This window comes from Centrocercus urophasianus, unplaced genomic scaffold (genome assembly GCF_019232065.1).
Source record: "Centrocercus urophasianus isolate 14NV4802_14NV808 unplaced genomic scaffold, USGS_Curo_1.0 seq_9, whole genome shotgun sequence".
NCBI classification, from domain to species: Eukaryota; Metazoa; Chordata; class Aves; order Galliformes; family Phasianidae; genus Centrocercus; species Centrocercus urophasianus.
In genome coordinates, this window is record NW_024885532.1 from 16,965,487 (window position 1) to 16,993,468 (window position 27,982).

At 35.3% G+C, this 27,982-nt stretch overlaps 1 protein-coding gene across 1 annotated transcript in view; it reads left to right on the top strand.

The window, feature by feature from the left end:
• DIAPH3 (diaphanous related formin 3) overlaps window positions 1–27,982 on the top strand; it is a 229,272-nt gene that overhangs the window by 92,677 nt on the left and 108,613 nt on the right. Inside the window, exons 19-21 of the mRNA XM_042839146.1 lie at window positions 4,318–4,419; window positions 23,336–23,575; window positions 27,555–27,684. Coding sequence (XP_042695080.1) covers window positions 4,318–4,419; window positions 23,336–23,575; window positions 27,555–27,684 — 472 coding nt within the window. The remainder of the gene's footprint in view (window positions 1–4,317; window positions 4,420–23,335; window positions 23,576–27,554; window positions 27,685–27,982) is intronic.

Below are 27,982 nucleotides of genomic sequence, written 5' to 3' on the forward strand. Positions count from 1 at the left end.
TTAGAGCTTATTTGGGTAGTTTTTTCCTTTTCTGTATTATTTTATTCAGTGTATGATTCTGTATGGAGACAAAAGATACTCAAAATTCCTTATGTTTTTCTTTTCACAGTGTCATTTAAAAGATGGCAAGCTAAAAAATTCTATAGAACTAAGTTTAGTAGAAACTCTTTATTCTAGAACCATGGGAAAAAAACATTTGGAAGAAAGGTCTGTAGGTCATCTGCTTCAATCCCTTGTCATAGCCAGGTCAGGGAGAGGAAGTTGCTTAGGGCTTTTCCCCTTCCTATTTGGACTCCAACTAAAGTTGGAGACTCCATAGTTTTCTAGACACATTTTGCAGTGTTGAACTACTCTTACAGAGAAAAACTTTTTCTTAATTATTCAGCTGGAATTTTCTTTTTTTCTACTTGTGGCCTTGGCCTTCTGCTGCACTCCTCTAGGAGAAACCTTATTCTATCTTTATGCCCTCCAGTTGGGGTACCTGAAGACCATGTTAAATTCTCTGGCAGCTTGTTTTGTTAAAGAGGAACAGTCTCAGTTCTATCAGATTTGCCATGCCCCTATGTTGTATGCTATGACCCCCAGTCATCTTGATGACATTCCATTTGATTTGCAGAGATGCTTCTTTAGACCAAGATTGTCTTTCTTTCATATTAATATCTTTATCTTTCTTACATATCAATATTATGAAAAACTGGCATCTTCATAATTTCTCTCTACAGAGAAAGTAAAATGTTTTTTGCATCCTTGGGGTTTAGGGAAATAGATCAGCCCATTAATGGCTTGTTAATTAAAGACATTCTTCTATGTGAACATGTAGCAATCATTTAATCAACTGTGACGAGTTAAGAAGAAAATATACTTTCACAGAGAATTTTTTACTTTCCTCTGATTCTCCTGTGATGTATTATTTCTATTTGAATGCTATGTACCTTGGAATAGAGAATGCTTACTTTTCTCTATCTTTAAAATTGTTAACATGACCAAGCTCTACTCTAGTCTCTGTTAATAATAGTAATGGTTAATAATAGTACCAGATACTGTTTTGATATTATGCTGTTGCTTTGTTGTTGTTGAAGTGTTTTGTTTTTTTTAAATTGTTAATTTTTTTTTTTTAAATTTTTTTTTTTTTTTTTTAATATTAACAGTAGGGTAAGTTAAAAAAGCATGTTCAGTAAGCTGTCTTTGTATAAAGACTGCTCTGAAGGTGATGTCTACTATTTATTTCCATAGAAACTAAAACAAATACGAAGAACTCAACAATAATATTTGATGGAGCAAATTCTCAGCTATGACACATTAGTTTCCATCATTGTCACCACCAGTAACTATGCATTTTTGCTAGCAATGAAAAAGTGCCTGCATGCTGCACTTATAAAATGCACCAGCTGAGGTGACTTACTGCTTTACATCTGCTATGATGGTGTCATTGCTAGGAAAATGTTCCCAATGCAGTCAAACTTTCACTGTACTAACATCCACTGTTTGGTCTCCATAAACATTCACCAATCATTGAAGAATGTCACTAGGTACCATTTTTTTTCCCACATGGAGGATTTCAGTTATACACTTTTGCTTCATACGCACTTTCATGTCAATCACCATCTTGTCAGGCTGCCTCTCTGCTGATAAAAGGACTGCCTTGTCCTTTTTTCTTAACAAGGCTTAGACTCCAAATTTACCTTGCAAGTTTGTGTGTAATCTTTTTTTTTCAAGTGGCTTTATCCAGGTTTCTTGTTTCTGGATAAAATGGTTTTGTAATAAGTTTGAAAACAATGTCATCAGAGTTTAAACTTCAAAAAGCACTTAGACAGCTCTCTTCCTTTGAAAGTGGTTGACTCTTGTGCCTCATTACCTTAAAAATCCTACTAGTCACCTTTATATATGCCAGAGTTACTAAATGAATGATAATACCCATCTGTATGTCTCTGTTCTGCCTTTACAAGCCTTCACAAATATGGCTTTTGGACATCCAGTGAAAAGCAAAAGCATGCATATGTTTACAAGCATGCGGCTGTTTTTATTTATTTATAAAATACATCAAATATTTTCATTCTTCTTCTATTCAGAAATTTCTTATCATCATTCATTTCTGATTGTCTAGCTGTAAATATTGTCCAGTACATCACTGTTCTTGAGGTTGGATACTTTTCCTTAATCATAACCTTTTCGTTATATACAAGTAATATGTATGTGTCATTCATGTCTCTTTATTCCAATTTCCTCCATCCTCCTGTAAGAAATTAAATCTAGTTTTGAAAGCCATAAGAGCTCTGAATTTTATGCTGTGATCCAAATAGTCATTGACCAACTATTGGGATGTTTTTTGTGAATTAGTCAAAATTATATTTCCCGTTTATTCTCTGATATTCAAACTGTATTTTTATCACTAGCAATTCTAAAACGGTATGTGAACATTATACAGCTTCTCTGATACCAATCACTACTTCAGATTTTTCTCTGGTGTTCAATATTGAAAACATTCATATAACACTGGACAGTTTTTTTTTCAGAAGTTTTGTGATCTGGTTTTCTACATGTGAAAATCATATTATCAGAATGAGCTTTTAATCTCTGTAAAAATTAAGGAGTTGTAGTTCAGATATTGGTAATAATTGGTTATGTAAATTTTGTATATCAAGACAGAAATAAGTGGATTATGAACTCCTTATTTAAAAAATGTTTTTTTACACTCATAATCTCTATGCCCTTTTGGTGTTTGCTGAATTTTATAGATTTAATCCTGGACATCTTAATCCATAATGAATAAAGGTAGTCTGTTTTTACAAAGAATATTTTTCAATTGTAATAGATAATACTGCCATAAATTTGTCGTGCTGTAAATTAGCCTGAACACATCCAGATCCATAACATTTAATTTTGCATTATTATTTAAAGCATAATAATTTGTGCATTTTTAATAGTGCTTTTTTTTTTTTAAACCAGAAGTCTTATCTCATTATGGACTGTATTGAAACTGTTCATTCCATAACTATTGTTTAGTCTTTGGTTTATTTCAGCCCTTGCGTGTAAGTCTAGCTTTCCTCATTTGCAGACTTTACTTTCTTGATGAACAATGTTGTCCTCACATTGGATGTCACAAAATCTTTTAAAACAAATCATTTGTCTTAGTTCTTAGAATAAAAGTGGGGTTTCAGTTCTTAAATTAATGTGTATTTTTACAGTAAAAACAGTGATGAAGTATTGTCTAGTTATTTAACTTCAGAATATGGCAATAGGTAGTGGGAGAATTGTGATCGCTAGACCTGATGTGGTATTAGAATGATTGTATCCTTATTCCAGTTCAGAATACTGTCCTTCCTACTAGTTGAGGGAGTGTTTTAAGTAAGAAGGCAATCTTTCTCTTGTTTTCATACTATGATGGAAGCTTAGCCTCTGTGTAACCAGGAACACAGGATTCATGACATGAGTAAGAAAGCTGGATAGAGGAATCCTGAATATAGTAGTTGTATAGCCTGAATATAGCCTAGTAGTTATAGCAGACATCTTGAGAAAGGACAGAACTGAGCTACTAGCTGTCAAATTTAGGCATAATTGGATCTTTGAGAAGCTGTCTTCCAGAACTTGCTCAGAATAGTCATTTTCACTGTACCTACTACTTACCTGGTAATTAGAGTGGAATGCAGAAGTCCATATATAAGCATAGGTGCCTAAGTGCTCAGGAAGCTTCAGGGAATCTGAAGACTTCTTAGATGATCAGGTGTAGGGTGACATGTTTAGACTTCTGTGTTGAAATGACATTCACTTACGAAAGTGAACATGACCTCTTGAATTCAGCTGAAGCTGAGACCTACCTCTGAAATCCTATTTCTTACGAGTTTGTAGGCTAAGTAGTGTCTAATGGGTTTAAAGTTTTGTAAATATGGATGTTACCTGTCATCACTTTACAATCTTTTTTTTTTTGTTTTGTTTTAAATACTAGAAAATAAACTATCCATTTCCACTAATGATTTTTGCCATCCTTTAGTTAGGTGTGTTACTTGTTCCTTGTCCTATTTACTTTAGTTTTCTTTGCATAATGCCAGCCGAACTTTTTTTTTTTTTTTTTTAATTCTATTTTGGAAAAAGGCTACAGAAACATATACATTGATGGAAACAGCAGCTGATGGTAGTCACTTGCTTTTTACACTTTGTTACGTCAATTTGTATGTTACCTGTTTGCATTCTACCAACCTTGGTACCGCAGTGTTATCTTTAGAATTTATGTTAATAAAACATAAGTAATACTGCGTACATGCAATTATATAAGCAATGCAGAATCTGAGATTTCTAAATCTACTTTCTTTTTCTTGATAGAATTTAATAAAACATCTTCCAGAGCAAGAACAACTGAATGCGTTGTCAAAGTTCAAGAATGAGTACAATAATTTGTCTGAGCCAGAGCAGTTTGGAGTTGTGGTGAGTTCTACTAGTGTTTCTTTTCTTTTCTTGCCTGAAAAACAATTTTATTATACTGATATAGAAGCATTACCAGCTTCTTCCTAAATGTGAAGAGGTTGCATATTAAGAGCAGACTGTAGTTGCTGCCTTTTAATTGGACTTTCAAGGGACATACGCATGGATGTGGAAGGCCTGATTGTTATGTCCTCTTTTGTTAAGAATGTAATTTAGTTAAGACTAAACAAACAGAAAAATTTTATTTTCTGTGGCACTGGGAGATAAGGAGCCATTTTTGGATTTCCATACTTAAAATTGTTTGACTTGACCTTTATTTGCAGTGATAAATCATTATCAATGATATTATTGTTATGAGTGAAATTTTCTGCATTTTGTGGTTTTCAGTGTGATAAGCAGCCAAGCTCCTTTGTGCTTCTCTCTCACTCCTCATCTGTAAAAGAACAGGGAGAGTAAGTACAATGAAAAGAAAGCTTACAGGTTGAGATAAAGAGAAAGAGATCACTCATCATTTACCACCATGAGCAAAACAAGGTAGAGAGATTAATGTTATTTATTGCCAACAGACAGACTAGAGTAGCAGGAACTAGAAGCAAACATCCCCCCATCCAATTTCTTCTAATTCTTCTCCCTGGGTGCTGCAGGGGAATGGGAAATGATGAGAAATGGATGCTGCGGTCAATCCAGAATGCTTTATCTCTACTGTTCCTTCATGGTCACTCTCTACCCTTCTCCAGCATGGGTTTCTTCCCATGAGATGCTGTCCTTCCCAAAATAGACTGATGTGGGCTTCCCACAGACTGTAGCTCTTTAAGAACTGCTGCAACATGGGTCTGTACCATGGGGGTTGTGCAGTACATCAGGAATGGGCTTCTCAATCATGAATCCCCTTGGGTCTGCGACTTTTGTCAGACCGACTCCATGGCTGCAGCTCTGGTCTGGGGCTGCTCCTGTGGGAGCTCTCCATGGGTTGCGTCCTCTTTCAGGCCACATCTACCTTCTGCACTGTGGGCTGCTGTTGTACAGAATTTTTTTCCTTTCTCAGTAGCTCTGCCCTGGCCAGTGATGGATTCCTTTTGGAACTGGCTGGAGCTGGCTCCAGTCTTACACGGGGCAGCTTCTGGGCTGTTCTCAAAGATGCTAATCTCTGCAGCGCCCCCTTGTGCCCTGCCCACAAACCTTCCTGTATAAACTTGATACACACTGATGTTTTTTCTTTCTATTCTCCATGTAAATGAGAATAAAATACCATTGATATCATCATGTTAAACTATTCTGCATCCTTCCTCCTATATTTTATAGTACGTGCAATCAAGAATTATTACAGTCACTTTTTCCATTCCTAGTGGGAAGATAAGTTTATAACATCTCCCAGGCTGACAAGAAAAGGAAACGTTGGTTCATTGGTGGTGGTTGATAAATATAGCTTTGGAATATCGTGTATATAGCCCATAATTCATAAATATTACAGATTTTGTCCTAACAAATACAGAGCAAGGCTATTTCTTTTCCCAGATGCACACATTCATATAGGTCTCTGATTTTCCTTGTCCATTCGTCATGTTTCAAGCTAAGATGATCACTGTCAGCTTCATCCAGGAGGATTTCAATGAGAGGAAGTATTACTTTTAGATGTATCTCTGGATTTGGGAAAAGGAGTATCATGTCATAACAATAGATACTTTTTGTTGGCAGTTATCTGTGTGAATATCAACTATTTCTACCTAAATTTTAGAACATCTGGAGTACAGGTACATTGTGGATTTCCTAAACTCCTTCTTTGACCTGGAATAATAATCTTCATGTTAAGAAAAACAATGTAATTAGAAGCCAGACGTACCAAGTTTGGTTTGGATTCTCAAACTGAAAATTTAAATAATAAATTTAGTGAAATTTAGTGAAACAGAAATTTCAGTAAAATTTCTGTATCTATATAAATTCTTATGGTAGAGGCTCATTTGATGTAAATTTTGCAGTATTTTCAGAGGAGTTGACTAAAGACAAAATGGAGGGTAAAATGTTATTAGAGTGACCATGATACAGGAAAAAAATAAACAACAAAACACAAACAAAGCATGCCATCATCTTTTGGCATGAATGTGGCCCATGTAAACATTGAGATGACACACTGATGAGCATCATAGGCCAAGAGAAGGAAGCTAATAATGGGATATGTTAGAAAGACATTTTCTAGCTCAGTTTTTTTTTTTGTTCTTGTTGTTTTTGTGCCACAGAAGCTAAGTCTTTCTGTGCTGGTCAGAATTGTACCCTTGACATGCGGAAATCAAACTGATAGATCCTCCTAATTTGCACACCGTGAGGAAAAAGCATAGAATCATAGAATCATAGAATCACCAAGGTTGGAAAAGACCTAAAAGATCACCCAGTCCAACCGTTCACCTATTCCCAATAGCTCCCACTAAACCATGTCCCTCAACACAACATCCAGCCTTTCCTTGAACACCCCCAGGGTCGGTGACTCCACCACCTCCCTGGGCAGTCCATTCCAGTGCCTGACCACCCTTTCTGAAAAGTAATACTTCCTCATGTCCAGCCTGAATCTCCCCTGCCGTAGCTTGAAGCCATTCCCCCTGGTCCTATCACTAATGACACGAGAGAAGAGGCCGACCCCCAGCTCACTACAACCTCCCTTCAGGAAGTTATAGAGAGCAATGAGGTCAGATATAAAAGATATAAGCAGATATAAGCTGAACTAATACATAATCAATTGTTTTCCAGGAATTTGGATACATATTCATTACATTCCTGAGAGTCCATTAGCATGCAGACCCTCTACCCGTGTGCATGTGTAGTGGGTTGTGGGATGAAGAATCATAGTCTTCCTTGTGAAGGCTTGTGGTCTTCCTCGCTGCAGGCTTCTGACTTGCGGGAGGGGAAGCCCCCAAACTGGTTTTTGCTTGCCATCATCTAGATGATAGATTGACATCTAATCCTCTCACTGCCAGATGTCCTCAGGGTGTTCTCAAACTCTTATCCTTATGGCCTCCATCTCCCTCATTGTCCCAGACCCAGTGTCTGCTATCCCCACTCTTCTAACAACCTCTACATATTTGCTTCTGTGAACTATCGCTAAATTCCCCTATCCTCAGTCCCTGTGAAACCCTTTTCTCATCTTTTACTGTGGGGCCTTTCTCTTGTCCTATCCTTCACCCTCATTCTGTAAACATTTTTTTTTTTATTTTTATTTTTTGTTTAAGTTTTATGTAAACATGAAACTTTACTTTTTCTTAATAAATGTGGGCATATTGTGTGTGTGTATATATATGTATATAAAGAACTAGCATCTCTTCTAGCATTCAGCTTGCTACATGCTTCACTTTTGCTCAGTATTAAAAGTTCATGGCTTCCTTTAAATTTGATATTAGAAAATTGAAAGGGTAGGCTGATTATGTAGCAGAGAAGTTCATACATATCAATGTTACTGAGAGAAATTCAAATGTCCTTTGCTGGAGCATGATGCTGCTCTCTGATAACCTTGTTACAAACCATGTCTGCCAGGATGATAGAGAAAAGCATGCATCTAAACTTGAGCAGCTTTGAGTCTTACAAATTGTGGAAAAATGCTAGTAGAGATGGATTTGTACCAGTAAATTTAACTACAGATTCGTTTGGTTAAGGTATAAACATCTGTTTGACCATGCCAAATAATTTCAACAGTAATATATTTGTAATTGATTTGTTGAAGAAACAGGACAATGACATGCTAGTTTATACATTTTCATTGAATTAGTAAAAGTAAAAGTTAAGTAGCAAATGTTTTCTCCATTTTTATCAAGAATAACTACTGATTTTAAAAAAGAAAAAAAGACATTTAAAAGTTAATTCCACATAGGTTAAAGCTCGATTGGCTTTTTTTTTTTTTTTTTTTTTTTTTTTTTTTTTTTTTTTAATGTTTTCAACCTAAGTCTACTGAGAAGTCTGCCTTTGGTTCTTTAAACATTCCAAATTTACTACAGTTAGGCATACTGACAGCAGTAGTAAATCTGAAATTTACAGTGAGTTAGTGTATTCCAAGTGGTCAGGAGACCCTGCATCAGTTCTTATGGTTACCTGTCAGCATGAAAAGAGGACATTGCTTACTGGAGGCAAAAGCATGTTTAGTTTGCAATTTTGGCTGTTATTAGAATAACATAAATAATGAGAGCTAATTTGCATTTTAAAGACTAGTCTGATTTTAGTTGGTTCAGAAAATCTCCGGTATTATTGGAGTATTTATCAGAAATTATTTTAATACCATGTTATTTTCTCTGCAGTGTCCAGAGTGTCCACATTGTTGTACAACAATGCAGTTGCCTATCCCGAACAGTTTTGTCTAAAATGGTACTTTAGCTGACAACTTAAAACACGTCTGATTAATTATCAGTGAACCTTTCTGGTATCAAGATAGATCATCAGTAAGATCCAACTGTCTTCTACTTGTGTTTCTGAAAGGTGAATGTGCTCTTATATGTTTGTGTTATGTAGTTCAGTAACACTACATCTTTGACTGCTCCCCTTTCAACACTCACTATTTGAGGATTTTTTGCAAACAGGGATGTATTTTGAAAGGCTCCTGCAAGTTAATTCAATTTTTTTTTTTTTTTTTTTTTTAAGTTTTAAAGTAATCATTAATATAATTGCGATGGGCAATTGCTTTCTTTTTGAAATGTGCTTGTATTCAAGTATGAATAAATTTGAAATGATCTGTTGTAGGACATTGATTGATTTGTACTGCTTGACAAAATGCATTATTGATAGACGTATTAACTGTTATTACTTAGATCTACCAAATGTTTTCTCAATCCCATCTAATGGGAAGAGCTAGAACAGTAGACCTATAGGTCAAGTTTTCTTGCATTTGTTTGTGGATTTTCTGTTTGAGTGAACAACCAGATACCCCCATTGAAGAACGCTAGTGTTTACTTCCCCTAGTTGTGCATAGAAACAAAAGAAGATTATTAGGCATAATTTTTCTAGTGTGCCAACTTCTGCGCATCTCCTGAAGCTTTCTTCAGAGATCAAGCTACAAAAAATACATTTGGATATGTTACTTTTTTCACACCTTAGAATGGTATCTTACACGTTTGATTTTTATCATCAAGACTCTCTAATCTACGTCAAGCTCCCTTATATCTTTTATTTTGTCTGGGGAGCAGGCTGAGAACTCTCATTTGTTTCTTTAAGAACCGCTGTTGACACAAAGATAAATTGTTGCACTTCGTTTTTCGTTTTTCTTTTCGAGCAAGGAGAATTATAAATGAAATAGAATGCTTCCAATTTTATCTTTTATGTGAGCAGAGTCTTGTAGTCATATTTCTGAAAATTCAGATATGACATGTTAATTTATTCAAGGGAGAGACTAAACCACGTGCTTCTCAAGGAGCAGTCTAAATAGTGAATGAACTGATAATCACTACTTGTGTGATAATAAAATTTTTATAATGCAAACCCTGTTTTATCCTCCTGACCTTGAATTCGAAGTAAAGATTTGTTACTCTGAAAGAAACAGCTTGACACTTGCTAAGATTCTGGCATGTTATGATTGTTAGAGTATTGTGGGTTTTATTTCAACTTAATTAACTTTTGTTGTTGGCTTAACGACATTGAGGGCACGACTCTAAGCAGTTCAGGTTCTTCTTTATTTTTCTTTTTGTGTGTGTGTGTGTGTGTGTGACTGTATGGGTCGCTTTTTTGATTTCTACAATTACCCTCTTCTTTTTAAGTTGTTTTGCACTTTTATGTTTTCTGTTCATTCAGCAGTAAGTGTAAAATAAATCCTTTACTACCCTTATCTTCTCTTCCAGACTGTAGGTTTTCTTTAGATAAACTACTTTATTTTTCTGTGTGTTCTTTCACGTCCTTCAGAGTGCTGTTTCAGAACATAGATATTATCACATATTGCTGTGGAAGTTTTTGGAGTTTTTTTTTTTTATTATTATTTTATTTTTTACTTGCACACTTTCATGAACTATTTCATGAAAACTCTGTTAAATCTGCTCATTTATTAAGTGCTTTAACTCAGCTTTACAGTGTTATCTTAAGCTGATTTTGAATGCTGTATTTCAGTTATCAAGTGTTTCATAGAGTAGGGTTGTGCTTGCCAAAATTTAAATATTTAATTGCATATAGTTTTACTATAGTTCATATTTTGTACTGGGTTTGCTCAGTGTGACTAATTTTCTTGGAGGTTTCATTAATTCTGATTACTGGGTAATTTATTCTGTAAAATTCGAAAATGGTGAAGTCTGTGTTTTGTGTTTGAAAATAAGTAGTTGTATGAGTAGTCACATAGTATACTCTTACGAGACAAAACCTGTCTGAGAGGGATGTTATTTCAGCTATTTGGTCACCTATGTGGTTGGCTGTTTTCTGTTGTTATTTTTTTTAACAGATTGGCTGGAAGACTGTGTAGAGGAAATGGACCTGGGGGTATTGATTGATGTTCAGCTGAACGTGAGCCAGCAGTGTGCCCAGGTGGCCAAGAAGGCCAATGGCATCCTGGCCTGCATCAGGAACAGTGTTGCCAGCAGGAACAGGGCAGTGATTGTCCCCCTGTACTCAGCTCCGGTGAGGCCGCACCTCGAGTACTGTGTTCACTTTTGGGTCCCTCACTGCAAGAAAGACATTGAGGCCCTGGAGTTGGGTTCAAAGAAGGACAACAAAGCTGGTGAGGGGTCTGGAGCACAGGCCATATGAGGAGTGGCTGAAGGAGCTGGGATTGTTCAGTCTGGAGAAGAGGAGGCTCGGGGGAGACCTCATTGCTCTCTATAACTACCTGAAGGAAGCTTGTAGTGAGGTGGGGGTCGGCCTCTTCTCTCGTGTAACTGGTGATAGAACTAGAGGGAATGGCCTCAAGCTGCTCCAGGGGAGATTCAGGCTGGACGTTAGGAAATACTGCTTTTCTGAAAGGGTGGTCAGGCACTGGAATGGGCTGCCCAGAGAGATGGTGGAGTTACTGATACTGGAGGTGTTCAAGGAATGTTTGGATGTTGTGTTGAGGGACGTTGAGGGACATGGTTTAGTGCGAACGATTGGTGATAGATGGATGGTTGGACTGGATGATCTTGTAGGTCTTTTCCAAGCTTGGTGATTCTGTGATTCTGTGACTGATAATTTAACTGCACTGATCTGCCTAGTGGACTTTCATTGACAGACTATTGCCATACCACCGTTCAGGTCTTGCTGCTGAGTATAGGTGTGTGTTTGGCTTTCTTCTGTAACAAAATCCAGTGTGTGCCATTAACGGGGATACTTTGCAGTTCAGAAATCCTTCTCCAGAGGCTTTTATTTTTATGTAGTTTTATATCTCCCTACAAGATTTTATTATATCCAAAGGTTACCATATAAACTGTGTTTGTTTTAATCTTTTGCACAAGGGATGATAATGATGCTGAACAAATGAGCTACTTAGCTAAAAATTATTAGGCATAAAAAGAAACTGAGTTCTTGAAGTGTACCGCTTAATTATCTTCCCACCGCATAAGCAGTGGAGGTTTTTTTGGTCATCACAGTCAATAAGGGACTCAAACTATAGGCAAGGTTTTGAATATAATGAGAACAGGATAATTAAACTCAGATATCTTTAAAATATTTTCAGTGTACTTGTAAAATGTAAATATCACCAAAAAGAAATTAGAGATGTATGGGTGTCAAACAATACTTTAGAATTTTTAGAAGGAAGTAGAATATATACTAAGTGGTGATTTATACCATTTTAAGAAGTTTTCATTAAATAAGGATTGAGGCTAATGGAGTTAATTATTGAATTTTGAAAGTCATTGTTACACATAAAGCTCTTTCTGGATTTCATTTTTTTGTTTGTTTGTTTGGCAATTAATTAAAAAAAACATTATTTACTTGACTCTGCTTTTTGTGCTGAAACGTGTTGCATATCTTTCTTTTTTTTTCTTCAAAAAGACTGTAAAAATGAATGAAGCATGGTTTTAAAGATTTTCCTGCATTGTTAGAGCAGTGTAAGTTTGTGTGACATAGAAGGGGAAGTTTTTCTGTAGAAAGAGTGCCATACTGTAACCTTGCGCACAGTTTTGTTTTGTCTGAAATGCCTAATACATGACACTTCATGTTTGTTACTTCATATAAGAGTTGTTTTTCTTTTGCTTCTCGTCATCTTTACTTTTTTGATGATACTAGAATTTTATGTCAGCCAGATCTAAAATAATTCCTCTTTTTTTTCTTATTGAAGATGGTTTGGTATATGGTTTGTCTATATGTGTTGCTAATTATTTGTCTTTGTCCCCTTAAATTTCTGGACAAGTAACAATAATTGTCTATGTATTGTTTTCTCCATTCATGCTTACAGCAGCTTTATTTCCTTTTGAATTTCGTTCTTCAAAACTTATCCTGTTCCATTTTCTTTAGAATGCATCTCACCCTACTGCATGAATAAATGCAGTAACTCATCCTAATGTAAGTTTAGTTAGCTTCTCATCTCCATCCCGATTACAGCATGATGGTTAATCTTTTCCTTCTATTCCACTGTTGGTGATGAGATTATTGCTGGATTCGATCTTTCTCTGTTGTGTAATTTTTTTTTTCTAAATCTTCTTTTATTTTTTTTTTTATTTTCTGTTTTCTTCTCACATTTGCTCATAGGAGAGTGAAAATTCCTTATTTTAAATGTGTGAAATTCTTAATTGTGTGAAAGACTGCTCTTTTTCAAAACTGCTTTGTACAAAGAACTGGTCCTGTTGGAATATGAAAAACTCCACCACTTCCTCCAAAGACCAAAGCCTACTAGCCTTGACTGTACTTATTAGCCTTGTTGCTGAATCCTTTTACCAAACCAGACAGCTCCCCTTCCTCTTTTTTATTTCTTATAGTTCCATGAAATAGCTCCTTATAATTCCACAAAATGCAGTTATCTTTCCAGAAGTTTCTTGTTCTTACCTTATGTAATTACCTGCAGGTAATTATATTTTCTTTCTCTTCTAGTTATTCTATAGTCATCTTGAATTTCAGCGTCCTTTTTACTTCAGTGTTTTTGTCTGGATAACACATCATACCTGTGGTGAACATACAACGTGCCCAATTACAACTAAGACAGAAATAAGCATATGTAGCTGTTTTAATTGTGTGGGTGATTATGTTTCCTGGTATAAGTCTAAGGTTACTGTGTTGCTTCCAAGGTGCAACAGGGGCTTTCCATGGCACTATGTGGGCCAGTCTGACGTGGCTTCAGTTCCACTTGGAGTATGGTTTTCAGCTTGTTTAGCGTGGAGAAGGCTCCAGGGAGACCTTCCTGTGTCCTTCCAGTACTTGAAGAGAGCTTATAAGCAGAAAGGGAAGTGGCTTTTTTCCAAAGTCTAATAGTAATAGGACAAGAGAAATGGCTTTAAAGTAAAAGAGGGAATTTAGGTTAGACATTAGGAAGAAATTTTTTACTCAGGGGGAGGTGAGGCAAGGGATCAGGCTGCCTTCTCCCTGGAGGTGTTCAAGGCCAGGCTGGGGGAGGCCCGGGGCAACCTGAGCTGCTGGATGGAGCTTAGAGACAAGTGAAGCCTCATCCACCTTTACCCATTCTATGTACAGATTTCCTTGCACTCCAGGCAGTTACACTGTTCCAGCATAAGCCCATTTTTGTTTCATCTAGGGACAACTTGCTTTTCTAATCTCTTGTTTAGGTCTTCTAAAGCTTCCATTTGGATGCCAATTGAAGATGCCATTAAGTTTAGAAAAAAACACTTCACTTAGGTATCCTCGAGGGAAATTTGAAAGGAGAAACAATACCATGGGTAATTCTTTCATGTAAAGAACAGGTAAAATAAAAGGATTTGGAGCATGGGGGTACTATTAAACTTCACAAGAAAACAATTTTGGGATGACAAAATAAAGGAAAAATATAGGTGTGATAGGTATGTTGAGGCAAGCAAAACCAAAAAGTTTCTGGATGAACTGAATTATTGGGAAACATGAATTGTAAAGGAGTTATTTATCACAAACTTTTAAGAACCTTCTTAGTAACATATATTATTTTGTAATTAAGCAGGAAGCCCATGTTAAATGCAATTCTAAGTCACTGTTAACAGTTCTATAGGACCTTTTGGAAATAAGAAGAAAAAAAAGTAATGAAGATCACTTAACTCAAACACAGCATAATTAAGAATATGATCTAACAGTACAACAGTATTAATTTCGGGCAGGCAAATTTAGAGACTTTTGAGAAATAGTGTGAGAAAAGAAATAATAGGTGCTTATTTAAGGGGCTGCTGGAGAGTTGAAAAATAAACCATTGTTCATTATAATTGTTTTTAATAAAGCTATAATAGGAATGTGAGAGTCAGCAGTTGTTGAATGGTTTTTGAATTTAAAATATTCAGGCACTAAAGATTATCTTCTGTTATTATTCGTTTGTATTAATTAGATCTGAGTCTGAGGTGTTTATTTTTTCCTGTGATATTAAAATTGCGAGGGTCATGAAGCAGCTGATAAGAGCTTCTCATTGCTTCCTTGTCTGAAGTAAATTTTCTGAATTTTTTTCCAAAGTTAAAGGAGGAATGCAAAAGAAAGGTTTGCAGTGAACTGAAGCTTCTAAATTTCAGGCTTGCACTGAATAAATAGAAAGAAAATAACCCCTCTCATTGCAGGATCTAATTGAAAGAGAAAGGTGACTTTAATTTATAGAATCCTGATTTAAAGTGACTTTTTTACCTGCTCAGTCTCTTAGAGATTGAATTCACTTATGTTTTATACCTCATTTCTTCTGAGTATTACCACATGTGTGTCCAAGCAGTCTGGCTAGGATTCTAATGCGCAGCATTGATGTTAAGTGACTTTCTCAACACCTAGGGTTGTTCTTGACTGATGGGAACAAGTTAGAGTAGGGCAGCTCTTTTATATGCTGAGAAGCCATCAGTTGCCATGAGGTTGTCTTTATCTCAGAATCTCCTAACTTCAGCTTCTGTAAGTGTTAGCACAGGTCATGACCACTTTAGTAGCTTCTATAAATCTGCTCAGGAAGAAATGTGGGCTTAAAAAGAACTAATTCACTGACAGTTCTCTCTTTCACTGTAGAGTAAACATCATCTTTGTAAGAATGATGGAATGGTAAATATGAAGCTAAGCATTTTGGATATGCTAACATAATTCACATCTCAAACATTAATTTTTGGGGGAGAGAATGAGTATGCAGTATGCTTTCTTTGTGTTGGAATCCATTCAGATTACTTTTCTTAGATATAAAAAGCTCCATTTATTTATTTATTTATTTGTTTACTTATTACTTACTTACTTATTTTCTGTCATAACTGTTATTCTCATTTTGCAGCAAGGCTTTGTTCCCAGTGGTCAAACAAACTTTGAGCTTCATATTCAGGCACACTGCTTCATATTCTCAATTACAATAACTATCCACTTTTATGTTGCCCTGTTGTTACTGACCCTTGAATAATTTCTTTTTTGCTGAGTTCCACTTTACTAATGAGCTTTCTGGAAGTTTAGGTTGTTTAATGACAGTGAAAGATATTTTAGGAACACCAGAGACTCAGGATTAACACGGCAGCGAATGCAAAATCTGTAGTTATGGATATAGTTGTATTAAAGAATGATGTATTATGTCAGATGAGAAGTGAGATACAAATTGGATCTGTCATCATATCAGTCAGTAAACATACAGGAAACTGAAACATAGAAGCAGGGTTATGGCCTGTACAATTATGAACTTCTCTATTCACCACCGCTGAAAGCTCAGCTACAATATTATATCTGGTTTGGAGGTTTGTTGTACATTAGTTATAGATGTGCAGACAAAAGCAGGGACTCCAGAGATGGCTAATGACTACAGTTTAGAAACAAAGGATATGAATAAATATTGCTTGTAAGTTGTTAAAGCCAAGGCAGAATCTTTGCTTAAAATATGTGTAGGAAAACTGGAAGAAGGAAGGGAATAATATATTCTGAATAATGTTGGTTCTTACAGCAGTATGTAATGGTTTATGTTTTTCAGGAAAGCGATGCAGGTTAGATGATGGGAAGATTTTTCTGACAGTGGGAATAATAAAACAGTAGAATTGATTTATTTTAGGTAGATTAGGTAGTCCTTATATAATCAGCTATCTCTTTGAGCAGGCAAGGCTAATGCACTATTTGCTAGCAAAGCTGATTGTTTCATAGAAAGGCAGAATGCTGTGAGTGGTCTCTGAAGGTTGTTTTCCTGCTTGTTCTCTACACTGACCAAAATGTCCATAGCACTTCTGTGGATAGAATCTAGCATTTAAACATTGCTATTAGTGTGATATCTTGTTTTTAAGGACGCCTTCCTAATGAAAATTAACACTTGAATCTATCACATCAAAAATCTGTTATAGCCTAGCTAATAGCACGATTATCTGATCTCTCCTTTTACTAAGCAAGCCATCTGAAACAGCTCAAATATGTGAGGTGGTTGGCTTTGTTTGTTTGTTTGTTTGTTTAAGAGGATGAATGCTAAGGAGTTGGTAACAAATATTTACCAAATTCATCTCCTTTGCAGTTTTATGCTGAAAATTCTTAAGGCGAATGTTGGAAGGATTTGCTTTTTTTCTCAATAAATTTTTATTTGAGAGAAAGCTAATTAAAATAGCTTATTGCTGGTGATGATGCAGGAAATCCATGTAGATTTTATAGTTTTCTGTGAGGTCATGAATTCCTTTATTCCTTTTATTGATCTGTGTGTTGTTTTGAATATGAAGTCCTTCGTGTCCTTGGCCATCTTTTTTTTTTTCTATTGAAATCATTCAGGCAATAATAGTAACCAAAACCATTCCAGTTCAGTTCTCATTAGTTTTTATATTGGTTTTAAATATTATTCAATGTTCTGAAAACAACTTTCCGAACCAGCTTTCACCCAACTATTTTTAACAATTCTGGGGATGATGAATTACTAGATGACGTTTTAAGGCTTTATCTATACTAATCAACTAAATGTCACCAGAGAATGCTATTGGTTATTGAAACTTAGTTGTCTGTAGTGCTAATTTGCTAGAAGAAACAATAATTCTAGGCATAGAATATTTTTTTAGTCTGTGCAGAATTCCCTAACAATTCCTAGACAGTTCAGGAGTTGGCATGAACCAATATTTGTTAATTGCAAATTCAGAATATGACAGAGGCAGATTGTTTTTTTTTTAAGACAAGTCATAACGGTTACAAAATACATCTTCCCTTTTTCATTACAGGGAAGACAGAGCAATACATAACAGGGAATTTGGATACAAGCACATTGGTTTCAGCCATTCAAAAGTTGAGTGTCTTGCAGACATCGCTGTATTTCCTGGGCTTGACATCTCAGGGCACTTCTGGAACTGTAGCAATGTTTGCTCCCATGTCAGATGGCTCCAGATCTTTGCTCTCACCCTACCCAAGTTGTTTTGGCACACAGTTTATATAAATGAGTACCAAAGTACTCAGAACATAAGTGAATCTCCAAAGAAATTACATGTTTTTATTACAGGGTAAGCTTTCTTTTTGCTTTAGCTGAGAAAGTTCTGTCCCCTGTCAACTCTCCATCAGCACACATCTGCTTTTCCCCACACTATTGCCAATGCAATAATGCTCAGGCTTGAGGCCAATTTATGTTAACAACTTGTTGCACAAGAAACTGTTCCAAGTAGTAGTTCTGATCTGGTTATGCAGAGTGAAGGGAACTGAAGCCAGATGAAGACACGTGAACTCTTCAATGCCTCTAATCCTTACTGGCAGAAATTAGTCCTGGATGTATTAGATTTATTAATATGATTTTAAATTCATAAATACAATTCTATTTCAAAAACCATATTTTTTTACATTCTTTATTAACACTGTTGATATAAAAACTTCCTAATACTTCATAGGATGCTTTTAGTGACACTCGACCTTGGCTGCAGGCAACTACATTAGCAGTCAAATGTATGAGGACAGTGTTTGAAGCACTATGTGTGATAGCTTCTACTTTATTTCTGATCTTAAAACTTGAGATTTTTTAAATGTTTTCATATATAGTTTGGGAATGAGAAAAAGAAATAGTTTTTTGCCTGATGACTTTTACTTATTCAAAGATAAAATGGGTGAATTTTGAAATATTATTTCAGAAATAATTAATATCTAGTCCTTGTGAGTTACACTGATAGCTAACCTGAATAGAAGTTGGCAAGCTATTCTCATGTGGCTTCACAGCATGTTCACTGATAGATGTGTTTTTAATCATTTCATACCAAAAAAGAAGATTTCACTAGAGTAAATTGAAGATTAGAGTGAGACCTGATGAAGGCTAGTTTGTCTTAAATAATTCAGCAAACACTTAAAATGATCAATTCTATATTCAGCTGATGATTTCACCTGTATGTTCACATTGAGGATAATTCAGAACCTATTAATGTTTTCACTGCTGTCTAGAAAATATCTTAGAATATTTGAAGAGCTGTTCCTGACACTTACTGCTTGATTGCAGCCATTTCAGTTTGGTTGAAATCCTACAGTGGCAAAGTCTATCAGCACTGTGAGATATTTTAATTGTGTTAATTTCCATCTGTAGAATTTCTTTTGTAATCCTTACCTTCTTCTGCTGTCTTTCTTCACGTGTATGCTGCTTTTTCTTTTCAGTGCTCTCCATCAGCAATTTGAGCCTTCCCAAGAATGTTGTCAAAGATTGACTTAGCACTATACATCACCTGTGACAGTTAAAATATATACATGTCAAATTAAACCACTTAAATAGTTTGACTATAAAGGGAGAACATCCTTAACTCTTACAGTGTTGGTATCTTTTAATAGGCTTTTATAGGTGTCATTCTTCTATTCTGTGCTGTCAAAACTATTTTGAATACCTCTAGTGCAGCTAGCAAAATGTAAAGATAAGTAAAAAATAAATTGTCTTATGAAGTTATGATGTTAGCTCAGATGTCTGGAAGTGGTGATTGTTTCATTTGGCAAGGGTATAGGCTCTCACAGTTTTCTTCTTGGCAGATCTCTCTACAACTGGACATCAGTGAGGTTATCTCTCTTGAATAGTCCTCATCTTTTGTCTCTAACTGATCAGTGATTCAATTGCAGACTCCTCTAAGTGTCTCAAGAACTTGTCTTGAATCTGATTTGATTCACACAGTGAAAATTTGTTCATTTCACACAACATTACTGATAAAAATTGGTGTTGTATTGTTTAGCTTTATCAGATGTATGTTTTTCATTATGACCCAATGTAGCTGAAAACTATCACGTGTTGGTAGACTGGATTTTCTTTTACCCATTGTATGGCAAAAGAAAGCAATAACAGTGCCTTCAAGTGGGATACAGATACTATGGAGCAATAGCATGTAATAAAGAAGGAAAATTGGCTTGTCCCTTCTAACAACCAGCACTAGCTCAAGAAAAGTGTGATCTCTATCCAGAGAGGCTCCTTTCTTCTCTACTAACCCATAAAGGGTGAGGAGGGATCTAGGCTGCTCCCCTTACAGTCACTCAGGTGCATTGCTCACATCTGAGCTCCCTTGGTTAGCAATGCCTTTTCGCCTGGTGCTCAACCATTGGTTCAGGCTGTGACCTAGCAATTCCAGTGCATCAACCAATTCTAGTTGCAGCAACCTTATGGAATATGCTATGGCAGTTTGACAGTATTCATACTCGGGAGTGGCAGTTTCCTAAGAACAGAATAATTTTTCTGTAAGAGCCCTTAACATTTGTCTGGAATCTTGGATCCAAGGAAGATGATGTGAAAAGATGGTGTATTTTACTGTGAAATAATTTCTGAGCTTAGATGTTTTGACTTGACTATGAAATATAGACTGCATTTGAAATTGGAAAAAGAATAAAATCCTGAAAGATTGTAAGATTAATAGAAAAATGTTTTATACTTTAAAGAATATGGCATTAAACCACTAAATTTGGTGTGGATTATACTGTGTTTTTATCCCTCTGTTTATTTTCATGCCATCAGTAATCATGAAAGAATCAAAAAGAGTTGTCCCCAAAGTAGACTTTCTACACTTATTTCTTGAATGATACTGCTTTAAGACTGCCATTATACAGGAAAAGATAAATTTCTTTATGACTTTGTTTTCACTCTCTTAGCGTTTAGGAATAGATTGCACGCCTTCAACTCAACTTGAAACCATGTCATCCAGGTGGCTTATGCCACCTGTATTGGTTGCAGCATTGCTTACTGCCTTCCAAAACATCCTTCCTGGCTTTGTGCAAAATCTCTTCCCATGCTAACGGTTTTAGATACCTGATATCTACATGTTTTACTATAGAGTTGCCATTTTTTCAGTGCTGAGAAGTTTTAAAGCATCTAAACTTTGGTGTCTAAGAAGAGTAGATACTTGTATTGGGCTTCAGGAGAATTTGTATTTGGGTTGGCAGCAGGGCACAATATTCTGCTTCATTAAAAATGCCAACAGTCTTTGTGAAACTGATTTTCATGTTGTGATTTGGACATGTTAAGAAAAGGTATTTTGTTTTGATGTGATCAGTAGAGGATCTTGATGTATAGATGCTGAACAACTTCAAGGTTTTTTGGGAAGTTTTCACCTACATTAAGTGATCTATCCATGTGACTGGCTAACAGGGCAGCTATGCTTAAAGAATCTTGAATCTAGTCAGTATCTTAGATCTTTATAGCTTGAACTGGCTGTGCAGATATTTCATGTATTCCAGCTTCAGGCTTTAGAGCTCAATGGAGCTGCATGTCCTTTGGGACTTGCTTTCTCTGTCACCATTTTGTAGAAGTGGGGGACTTTTCCTAATACGTGCAAGCTGTCTTTCAACAGCATCCACATATGTGATATTTCAGGTCAAACTCTTTTTGCCACAGATTACCCATGTTTCCAAATGCACTAAGTAACAATATAGATAAATAATTTTAATTGACTATTGACAAGACTACAGAAGATTTGCAGCAGAATGCTTTTTCTTCCCACTACTGTTTTCATCATAGGCACATAATATCTTCCTGTCTAGGAAATCAACTTGGATGACTCGTTGAATCGTTAGAGAAGATCATTCTAAATAAGAATGTGCTAGAGATCTATTTTTTATTTTTTTTGTCGTCACATCAAGGACATCAAGATCATCTGCTGTTGTGGGCTGTTGTCACTGTATATTGCTTAAACCATTACAGTGTCAAATTCCACTTCTAAGTTGGAGTAAGTATGGTGGTTCAACCTCATAGAATACTACGTCTGCTGTCATGATTTTCAGATATTTCCATCGACACTATGATCACCTGCCCATATCTTCATGGCTTGTATACTGAGACACTAAAAGTAATAGCATTAGGAAGTATTAAGTACTTTTAGAACTAATTTATCAGATTTTTCCATCTGGAAGAGAGATCTATCCTGTTGACTTTTAGAAACTTTTCATTTGATTTGATATTATGTTATTCTAACTGAAATTACTCATGTACTTTTACACTTGACTTCTGGTATAAATATATTTACTTTTGTCATCTGCCTGAAATAGAGGTTTTATAGGAGACCTTTCCTATGTTAAACTGTGACTTGATTTCCCAGTAGGAAATCTTTTCAGTCTGGTGATATCTGCTCCATATGTAGCTTTTAATGAAAATAGTTTTCTGATGGCTGTTACGCCTGCTAAAAATAGAATTAATTTCAGAACTTCTCAGTCTTGGATGTTTCCTTTGTAGGGAAATGAGTCCTAATTCAAAAAAATGAGTCCTAACTTAACTCTGAGAAGGAAAAGCTGTGTCTCCATTCCATTTTGATTAAGTTGTCAGTAAATCTGTGCATCTGTGTATCTTCCATACCACAAACAAACAAAAAAGCCTTTCTGTGTCCAGACTGAATAACAGTCAACAATAACATAAAAAAAAAAACCAAACCTGTACATAATCTAGTAGTTTGGGATTTCATGTATTGTTAAGGCATTATTGGCTTCAACTTTGCCTTCAGAAAGGAGAATATGACTATCAGGAAGAAAGTCTTCCTGAATTTGTTGTATTGGTGGGAAAGCAAGGATGGGAAAAAAATGAGGGAAGACACGCATGGAAGCACACAACACTGGTGTTTCTTCCATGCATTCAGAACTGAAGAGCAAGGTGGCAAAACATGATTTCTTCCGTGAAAGAGGGAAAAATGGGGTTGGGGATAAAAGGTGGCGATAAAAGGTGTGAGAAGTACACTGGAAGCTAGGGAAATTTAATTTATTGAGTACATTCCATGTTCTTTGATTTAAAGTATTAATAAAATTCACAATCTTGTCTGGATACAGGAAAAAATGTGTATAGGATCTCTAGGGTAGGAATTCAGGAACTGAAGTCATATAGAAAGACTGAAACTTCTGTTGAAAATACTTGACTAGTGAAGTGTAGAGGAAGTAAGTTTTTTGCATATGATCTAAAGAAGCTATTCTTTTCCTAGGAGTGTTCTGCCTTACCTAATTTAACTGTATAAAGTCTAGGACTGTAGTGGGGTATGAATACTGGCATATAATAATACACATTATATTAAGTGTTTCATAGCAGAGATTTTTCAGAACTGTTGTTTTTCTACAAGTTGAGATTAAGCTTTTATTGAAATCAGCTTTTAAATATTTGCACCAGAAAATGTGATTTGCCTTGTTTTGGTACATCCTGAGTTATACAGAATTTGTGAACTACTTTTATTACTTTGCAACTACTGGGTCATAAACTTGGATTAGTTTTATAGGATTTGGTATATGAGTTGACAGATATGATATATGATGACACTTTATCATTTATTGCTTACACATACTAGTTATTGGGAAAGGATGGGGGCAGTTCACATTAACCACAAGATGGGATTTCAGTTGCTTACCCAAGTGTCTCTCATTCATTCGTTCATTTGCTATCAGTTATAGCAGATATATTGCTTCTTCAAGCCTGTCACACCAATAAATCATTTCAGATTGTATGCATTTGTACAGTGTAGCATGAATTTTAAAGGAAATCTCCTATTTTCTTTTCAATCAGATGAGCAACGTGAAGAGACTACGGCCACGGCTCACTGCTATTCTTTTTAAGCTTCAGTTTGAGGAGCAGGTGAACAACATCAAACCTGACATCATGGCTGTCAGTGCTGCTTGTGAAGAGATAAAAAAGAGCAAAAGCTTCAGCAAGCTGCTGGAACTAGTACTGTTAATGGGAAACTACATGAATGCAGGTTCTCGGAATGCACAGACCTTTGGATATAACCTCAGCTCTCTCTGTAAAGTGAGTTCTGAAATGTCCACGTTGAGTATTACATTTATTTCTTTATTTGTTTTTATTGTACATCCTAAATACCTTATCTTGATGTTTTCTCTGCAGTTAATTATTTGTATTTATTTATTTTTTCTTCTTAATTCTAAACATTAGATGATGATTTGAACAATACAGAGCTTATCTATGTACAGTCGTCTTGTGACTGACTTGCATTTGAACTTTCAGAATATTTCATATTGAGGAAATTATAATAAAAACCAAAACAAACTAAAGCTATGGAAGGACCGTATCAATGTGATCCTGGTTGCACTGTAGATTTACATGTCTGAACACTTCTAAGATTTTAATGTGTTATGAGATAGTTATGATTTCTCTTTCTTATAACATTTTTCCTTATCTGTTTTCCTTTTCTTGTTGCTCAGCTTCATTAGTTTCCAGCTGCTTCTAATTTTCCTTATGTAAAAGTTGAAAGAGTGACAATGTAATGCAAGAAGACATCTATTCTTTCTTGAGTGTTAATTTAAAAACAATTCTAAGCCTAATTGGCTAACCCTATTTAATGCTATAGTTTTTTCCCCATCACCACCATTAACCATTTCACACAATTTGGCACTTCATTTTGTGGTGTCACAGCTTTGCATGGCTGTCCAGAACATGTCTTGTCTTTCATGTTACTGTTGCCACTGCTGAAACACACCACTCACCCCCTCACTGTCCTAACACCCACTGTTTGGTCTCCAAAAACATTCAGCAAGCACCAATGAATGTCAGTGGGTGCCATTTTTTTCCACGTGGAGTTCAATGGCACACTTTTGCTTTATATGCACTTCTATGTCAGATGCCATTTTGTCAGACCACCCCTCTACTGTCGTCTACTGCCAGTGTATAACAACAAAATGTAATAAGGGAATATTGTCAGGAAGGTTTGACCTCTACTGCCATGCCACCAACATCCACTTTCGATGATGTGAGACAACAAAATAACATAGAAGGTATTCATTATTTTTGCATTTCTGAACAAAACGACAGTAATCATGGAATCATAGAATGCCTTGGGTTGGAATAGACATCAAGGATCATCTAGTTCCAACCCCAATGCTATGGGCAAGGTTGCCAACCATGTGATCAGACTGAAAGATGGAAGTGATTTAAGATCACTTATTGCTTACACATACTAGTGATTTAAGAAGCAAAATAATAATAATAATAATAATAAATATATATATATATATATAATATATTTATATTATATTCTGTATGTGGACCAAGACAATTCCTCTTTACTCATTGCATCTCAATTAAGGCAAAAGGTTGGAACTCACGCTCTAGGTTCTCAGTAATCAACATATTTTCATTCATTTTTTTTCCCCTCCAGCAGTGTAGTGTAGCCTCCTATAAAGCTAGATAACCTGTAAGCTTGCAAATCTAACTAACTTGCTTGTCCTGTGCATTTAATACCAGAGCATTGTAGGGTAAGCCATGACCTAAAGTCAGGTCTTCCTATGTAGAGCAGTTCAAGCTCTATTTTTATTTACTACACCTTAAATTATTTATCCAAGATCATTCCATATTTATTCTGCTTTGCAAAATGCTTGTGATAACTGCCTTCATACTGTTATGGAGACTGACCAGTGTGTGTTAGCACAGTGAGACAGTTGGTATGTTTCAGCAGTGGCAACAACTACATGAAAAAAAATCCACAATCCAGACAGCCATGCACATATTTACAAGCATGATATGCAGGCTTTTGTTCATTGCTGGTGAAAATATATAGTTAATGGTAGTGGGTATGTAAGCAAATAGTGCTTTGTAGCTGAGAATTTATAGGGTTATTGTGCTCTTTGTATCTGTTCTGTTTTCCATTAACATAAATAGGAGGCATTATTTTTGGAGCAACCTATGTAGTTAACTTGTTAGGAATTGGGTTTCTTAGAATCATGGAATAATTCAGGTTGAAATGGATGTCAGTAGACACCTAATCTTCTGCTCAGGAAAAATACTGATTGCTACTAATAGACTGTTAGTGAATTAAGTATAAAGATATATGCTATTACAGAAAAAGGTAATTCTCTCCTTATAATCAAAATGCCTAGTAGGGTGTAATTTTGATATTACATCATGTCATACGATTAGAAATGGGGATACTATTTTGCATCTTTCAGGACTTCTTTAATTATACATAATCATAGTATTCGATATATTTCATTTACTTAAGAAATATACAAATTAAAAATAAAGTTCAAATGGCAAAGTTTTCATACATATTTGATTTGGCATTGCTTCATACTGATTGTTTTAAAATGCCAGACCATTTGGTTAAAAACTTCTTTTCTTGAGTGAGGTAATGCTGCCTTAATGGTAGTTGGGAAGTATTGGGAAGCTATTTAGTAAGTACGTGATTGCCAAGCCTTCATTGGTTATGAAACTGTGTCTTGAAACACAGAGGTGGAAGTATGTGTAATTTTTTGTATTTTTCTGAGCAGCGTGTTCTGTCTTAGTTAATGTATAATCCCTTCTGTTCTGAGAATAAGAAACTGATTCAATTGTTACAAAAAATGAGTGTTAAATTGAAAGATGATCCCACCCAAGCCACTATTTCTTGACTGAAAAGCTATGAGGCTACCAATTGCAGACTGCTTGGTGTTCTGCTCAGTATTTTTCAGTAAGGTTTCACAGTAAGGTTGCTATTCTCTTTTTTGACTATGGCTGAGAAACTCAATGAGTTATCCGTTTTGCAAAGATAAACCCATATCTTTACTTCTTCCTGCATCGTGAAGAATTGAAATGTAAATAAGTCTGCTACGTACACTGAGAAGAGAGATACGATGTTGGTGTGCCAACAGTAATTTATTAACTACTGATATATTAAACATAAATGCGTGTTTGTAACCCCAGTTTATTTTTAAAACTAACTTTTTATGATTACATACATTTTAAGCAGAGTCTCATTGTAGAAATTGTGTGATGTTCCAACAGTTGAGATATTTATTGCTGAGAATCTCGATACAGTAGAATTAATTTATTTTATTACAGTACATGTAGTAGTGACCCTATTTTTTTTTTTTTTTGTTTCAATGTATATGAATTTCATGAGTTTATTTTGAAAATTGTCTCACATTAACATACTTGTGTAAAGGAAAAAAAATGGAGGCACATAGCTCATCAGATTTATTGTTTGTATCATCTTGATCTTAGAAAACAATTGATGACTTTTAACAGGAATGTATGAAATGCTGACTTGATTGTTAAGCACCATCCAGAATTCTCTGTTTCAGTTTGACACTATGGGAAAAAAAAAAAGTTTCTGATTTTCTGACTTTTATATCAAGCCAATCAGATGGCTACAACAGAAACGTATAACTGAATGCTTGCTTATTGTTAGTTGTTAGTATTTTTACATACATAGATAAAAGTCCTAAACTGATCAGGCTTGAAATCATTTTTGTGTGTACAAAAGATTCAGACAGAAAATTTTATGCTTAACGATTTTGGAAGTCTAACTTTTTAATGTTCAGGTCTGTGAACTGAACTATGACTTGTGCAAACTGAGATTGCAGCTTACACTTCTTGCGTGTTAAGCCAGAGTTAGCATCACAGGTAAGGAGTCATCCTATGAAGGGTATATTTACATCATTTATTGATAAATTTTGCAGATTGAGCTCTGAATTATTTGTTTACATTATCATAAATCTGATCATGATTTCACAGACACTGATACATTGCTTAAATAAATACATTTTAAAAGAAAAACATACACTGTTTCTTAGAAATGAACTCAAATATTTCATGGAAAAAAATATTTAATTCTTACTTTCATCAAGGATGGAAATATGAATCCATTACTTCAGGTTTTCTCCAAGAACTGTTCCAGTTCAACAGTTTGTTCTTATCTTTTTTCTTATTCACAATTAGCAATATATATTAATTACCAAATATTCAGAGGCAATCTTATCCTCAGTGTTTTAACACTTTTTTTTTTCTTGCCTAGCTGAAAGACACGAAGTCAGCAGATCAAAAAACAACACTGCTCCATTTTCTTGTAGAAGTGTGTGAAGAAAACTATCAAGATGTTCTGAATTTTGTTGAAGATTTTCAGCATTTGGATAAGGCTAGTAAAGGTTTGTATAACTAATTGAGTGCATTGCAGTACTTTTTTTTTTTTTTCCTGTGAGACGATGCTTGTTTTATACTAATATTATTTTTAGAATGTGCATTATTGGTCTATATCAATGATCAGTAACTTTTGCTCCTGCAAGTGTTCTTGAATATAGTATATCATTTCCATCCTTTTTAATTACAGGATTTCCCATAATACTTCTTCTAACATGTCCTTTAGATTCAGTTTCCAGAAGAGATTTCTTCTAGAAGTTCTTATCTGTTAAAAGCCTATAGGGTGTGTGCAGTTGCTAGTCAGTT